The sequence below is a fragment of the Nicotiana sylvestris genome, chromosome 5 (assembly GCF_000393655.2).
Source record: "Nicotiana sylvestris chromosome 5, ASM39365v2, whole genome shotgun sequence".
Taxonomy (NCBI): domain Eukaryota; kingdom Viridiplantae; phylum Streptophyta; class Magnoliopsida; order Solanales; family Solanaceae; genus Nicotiana; species Nicotiana sylvestris.
Genome location: NC_091061.1, coordinates 90,040,403 through 90,046,327, shown reverse-complemented (window position 1 = coordinate 90,046,327; position 5,925 = coordinate 90,040,403). Strand labels below are relative to the sequence as shown.

The 5,925-nt window shown below is 37.6% G+C and overlaps 1 protein-coding gene across 1 annotated transcript; it reads left to right on the top strand.

Moving 5' to 3' along the window:
• The first annotated feature begins 818 nt into the window (after positions 1-818).
• LOC104210577 (uncharacterized) lies at positions 819-3,097 on the top strand. The gene is made up of 2 exons (XM_070174518.1): positions 819-982; positions 2,495-3,097. The coding sequence occupies exons 1-2, from the start codon at positions 819-821 to the stop codon at positions 2,997-2,999; spliced, it is 669 nt and encodes a 222-aa protein (XP_070030619.1). The 3' UTR covers positions 3,000-3,097.
• The last annotated feature ends 2,828 nt before the right edge of the window (positions 3,098-5,925 follow it).

Below are 5,925 nucleotides of genomic sequence, written 5' to 3'. Positions count from 1 at the left end.
TCAACAGGCTGCTTCCAAACCTTCTTGGCAGGAGGTCATGCTAAAGGCGTTTCAAGCATTAGAGGCTAACAACACCTAGGATATTGTACATCTTCCCTCTAACAAAAAGGCTATCCCTTTCAAGTGGGTGTATAAAATCAAACAGAAATTTGATGGTTCTGTTGAGAGGTACAAGGCAAGGTTGGTCATTAAGGGTGATACTCGGAAGGAGGGAATTGCCCCAGTTGTCAAGTTCACTACTATCAAATGTCTTCTATCTCTTGCTATAAAGAGAAACTGGATTGTCTATCAACTTGATGTTAATAATGCCTTCCTCCATGGTATTCTACATGAGGAAGTTTACATAAAGGTTTCACCTGGGATACAGGTTTCCCCTACTGATTCTTCTCCATTCCCTTTGGTTTGCAAGCTCAAAAAATCTCTATATGGCCTCAAGCAAGCATCCAGACAATGGTTTTCTAAATTGGCTGAGGCTTTGTCTACAAGAGGCTACATTTCTAGCATGAATGACTATTCCTTGTTCACAAAGTCTACCTCTACTTTCTCTTACAGTCCTAGCTGTGTATGTTGATGATATTTTACTAGATGGGGATGATGTTGTTGAATTAGACAGTGTTAAACTATTCCTTGACCAACAATTTAAGATAAAGGATTTGGGGACAATCCATTATTTCCTTAGTTTGGAAGTCACTAAATGTCCTGAAGGCTACATCATCAGTTAACAGAGGTTCACAAATGTCCTGCTAGCAGAATTCCATTGCCAAAAAATTTCCCCTGTTGTGACTCCTCTTGATACTTCTGTCAAGTTATATGCTGATATGGATGCCCCCTTGACTGATCCCATCACCTATAGGAGAATTATTGGCAAGCTCAACTTTCTCCAACACACAAGGCCGGATATATCTTTTTGTGTTCAACATCTAAGTCAGTTTCTTCAAGCTCCTCAAGTTTCTCATATGCTTGTTGCACTTCATGTGCTGAGGTATCTATCTAATGCTTCTGCTTTAGGGATTCTCTCTCTTCCTCTTTTGATGTTTCTATCAAGGCCTACTCTGACTTTGACTGAGCTGCCTATGCTAAGTCAAGAAGGTCTGTTTCTGGTTTTTATATTACACTTGGTGGTTCCCCAATCTCTTGGAAAAGCAAGAAGCAACTCATTGTTTCATTGTCCTCTGCTGAAGCTGAATACAGGGCTCTCAGAAAGGTGGTTGCAGAGGTCTCATGGTTGGCCAGGGTACTGGGTGATCTTGGTTTACATGTTTCTGCTCCTGCTCCCATCTATTATGACAACCTTGTTGCTTTACACATTGCCAAGAATCCAGTCTTCCATGAAAGGACAAAGCATCTCGAAATTGATTGTCACTATGTGCGTGAGAGTCTTAATTCTGGGCTGATATCTCTGCACTTTGTCCCCAGTTCTGTAACAGAAGTTCACAAATGTCCTGCTAGCAGAATTCCATTGCCAAAATCAATTTTATCATCTAGGTATCATCCATTTAAGCATCTAGGTGTCCCTCTGGACAGAATTTTACTATGGTGCAATGGCAATCCTTGATTGAGAAAATAATAGTAGCAAAAATCTCCTCTAAAACAGTAAAAAAAAAAAAAAACATTTGCTGGTAGATCACTTCAACTGGTGCAAACTATCTTTTTTGGTATTCAATCATACTGGGCTTAATTGTGAACACTGCATGTATATGTGCTTTGTCAAAATAGTACTGAGACCAAAGATCAGTTATTTTGAGGATGTCCTTTTATCTAACCTACGTACTATGGAGCACACTTTTGAGATGGGTGCAGAGATACAACAAAGTTGGCTTCATCAACGTCGTTTCCAGTGGATCATACAACAGTCTAAAGGGAAGAAAACGATGGCCAGATTGCTTATATACACTGAATATGTGCATGTAATATAGAGACAAAGGAATTGCTCAATCTTTGAACAAATCTCAAAGAGCCGGACATTAAATGGTGGATCCCGAAGAGGCACGATGGTTTATTAGATGCCTATATGATTTTGAAACGGTTCTTTTTCACCTTTTTTTTTTAATTAATTATTAGAGAGCTGTAATGTAATCAAGCCTTTAATTGTTTGGACGAACTGAAAATCGTGAAGATTTTTGTTCATAACACCTGGGTTTCGGATAATTTTGAAACGGTTCATTTCTTCTTAGAACTACAATTAAACCTTAATTGTTTCTGATTTTAATAATTGACAATATTGTATGTATTAAAATAAAAGGCAAAAGGCAAAACTCTGAGAAATTAGATAAATATATTTCCTGGGATGGGAGGGGCCACGTAGATGGTTTCTAAAAAATTGTCTGAATTCATTTAACGTGAAGTGAAATTATGAGAAACTAACGACACATTTATTCTTCATTTTCAACTTTAAGACGTTACTACTATTTTGCTTCATTAATTCCCCCTAACTCCTTTTCTATTAAATATATTTACTTACAAATTCTCCTCCATTCCAATATTTTTCTTAAAGACGCAAGATGGCAAAGCTGGTGAGACTTGTAGTAATTGCCGCAGTTTCCATGTTTCTTCTTGTGACACCAATAGCACTAGCCATTGAAGAAGACTTGGACAATGATGTTGATCTGCTAGAAACGGATGTTATTGGTTATGATCAATCGGAATCCAACTACGACGAAGAATCATATGATTCTTCGCTATATTCAGTTCCTGGTCCTAATAATAAACAAACGTTGGCACCTGAGCCGTACCCTGGATTTCACACACAAGTGGGAGAATGTTTGGAAAAGATTTCGGACGACTGTGGAGTGATCATTTTCAACAGGATATTTGATAGTGGAAAGTATAGCGATGTAGAAGAGTGTTGTGGCCAGCTTTTGATACTGGGGAGAAAATGTCATAACATTATTGTGGAGTCTACTCTTGACAGTCCTGAGTTGAAGGGAGTGAATAAAACTGAGGTTTGGGAAAATAGTGACAAGCTTTGGAAGGAATGTGGTGCTTATGCTCCCCTTTAATTTAATTTTCATCTCTCAAGTTTATGAATGACTCTATATGTTAATGCTTTCTAATAAATTGTTAAAATCATAATATGTACGTAACGCTTCTTCTTCTTTTTTCTGAGATATTATGTATGTAACGATGACAATGATTGTTTTGCTTTGAATAACTCAATGAACAGTACCCAATATAATTTTATCTAAGTACGTTATTTCATGGAGTATTTTTCTTTTTCATTTCGGGTTTTTCTGGAGTTTTTTTCGGATATGAGAGTATGATTCTTTCCACCTAAGGAAGTTGAGAGACATTCATTTCGTATACATCATTTGTTTGTAAAATAGAGCAAACTGAGGGCATGATTATTCTCATAGGAAATTAGTTCTCTGAAGTCTTAAAAACAGAGCGAATTTAATGGACAACGTTAAAAGAGCTTTTTAAGAACAATCGCATGCCTCTTCCCCCTATGTTGGTTGGGAAGATAAGACAAAGGATCAATGTCACATACTCAAAGCAACTAAGTATCATTTACAAGTAGTTAATGCATTATTATTTTCTATACATAGCTTCTGGTCATTTTACCCAAAAATGTGCTAAAAGAGGTAGATAAGTTATTGAAAATGAGCAGAGAATTATTATGGGTAAAATAGGTCCATGGTGTTTATATGAAAACAAAACAGAATATATGGACACACATACCTCCAACAGACAGTAGTTGGTGTTGGAGGAAACTCAATTCCCTCAAAGGATTGATGCAAGCTCAAGATAGATACATGATCACCTCATGAGTCAGGAGGAATATGTACAGTTGTTACCAAAAAAAAAAAAAAAAAAAGTCACAATTAAGTCAAAGTTTCGAAACAAAAGGTTGTGTGCTCAATTCATTGCTACTGAATTATTCGTCAATACCTAATACTTTAATGACTTGCAACCCTCTGTCGTTAGCAGAAAATAATTTGCAAAAGTTGTGGTTTGACGAATTTGCATTTCGAAGAAAACTTCATCTTGAATACTAATCGTCTGCCAAATTACCAGTTGGGGTTTGACGAGAATTTGCATTTCGAAGAAAACTTCGTCTTGAATACTAATCGTCTGCCAAAGTACCAGTTGGGGTTTGACGAGAATTTGCATTTCGAAGAAAACTTCGTCTTGAATACTAATCGTCTGCCAAATTGCCAAGGTGGAGATTTGTTGAAGTTTGGCAAAATGCCAAAGTCCCACATTGGTTGGGAGTTAAGTTTGGAGGGGATTTTTCCCCTATAAAAGAAGGCCTAATGTTTAGGATTGAGACACACCTCTCATTTGCCTTCTCATCTGTTTAAGGCATTTGTATCTTCTCTCTTTAGTATTATTTCACTTGTATTTTTGGAGTGGAATAAAATATTGGTTGTGTCCGAGGAGTAGGCAAAATTAGCCGAACCTCGTAAATTCTGGTGTTTCCTTTATTGTTGTTTTATTGTCTTATTTATTATTTGGTGGCTGTCATAATTTTTGGTATAGTAGTTGTGACTTATTCACACTATATACATTTGGCTTCCGCAACAATTGGTATCAGAGCCAAGGTACTGTCTAAGTATGCTCTGTGGTTGCAGCATAGTCTGATCTTCCACATCAGAAAAGATTTATCTTGGTAACTGAGTCAAGGTTCTGTCTGAGTATGCTCTGTAGTTGCAGCTTAGTCTGATCTTCTACATCAGAAAGGAAATAATCTTGATTTGTGTCGTCAGCTATTAAATAATATTTGTGTCAAATATGGGAGACAATAAACAAGAAGAATCTACATCAAGTGTCAACAATACGTCATCATTGGCATCTTCGCTTATGACAAGAATTGTGTCAAATGCGAAATTTGCGGTAGAAATTTTTGACGGGTCCGGACATTTTGGGATGTGGCAAGGCGAGGTTCTAGATGTCCTTTTTCAACAAGGGCTAGATCTGGCCATTGAAGAAAAGAAACCAGATGTTATTGGAGAAGAAGATTGGAGAATTATCAACCGTGTTGCTTGCGGTACCATTCGATCCTACCTTGCTAGAGAGCAGAAATATCCATACACAAAGGAAACTTCTGCAAGTAAATTATGGAAAGCACTGGAGGATAAATTTTTGAAGAAAAACAGTCAAAATAAATTGTACATGAAGAAGAGACTGTTTCACTTCACCTATGTTCCTGGTACCACGATGAATGAACATATCACCAGTTTCAATAAGTTGGTCACAAATTTGCAAAATATGGATACAACTTATGATGATGGTGACTTGGCCTTAATGTTGTTGGCGTCACTTCCTGATGAGTACGAGCACCTTGAAACTACTCTACTCCATGGAAATGACGAAATTTCTCTCAGAGAAGTTTGTTCAGCTTTGTACAGCTATGAACAAAGAAAGCGAGAAAAACAGAAGGGCGGAGAAGGAGAAGCACTGTTTGTGAGGGGTCGTCCTCAAAATCAAACGAGGACAAAGAAGGGAAGATCCAAGTCAAGATCCAGACCCAGCAAAGATGAATGTGCCTTTTGTCGAGAAAAAGGGCACTGGAAGAAAGACTGTCCGAAGTTGAAGAATAAGGCCAAACATAACAATGGAAAGGCCATTATGGATTCAAATGTAGCTGATTGTGATGATTCAGACTTCTCATTAGTTACAACAGAGTCATCAACATCATCAGACATATGGTTGATGGACTCGGCTTGTAGCTATCATATGTGTCCCAATAGGGACTGGTTCGTGGAATTTCAAGAAGGAGAATATGGAGTCATCCACACAGCGGATAACAGCCCTCTTACCTCATATGGCATTGGTTCAATACGATTAAGGAACCATGATGGAATGATCAGAACATTGATAGATGTTCGATATGTACCGGATTTGAAGAAGAATCTCATCTCTGTGGGAGCCCTAGAATCAAAAGGGTTCAAAATCATTGCAGAAAATGGAGTGATGAGAGTATGC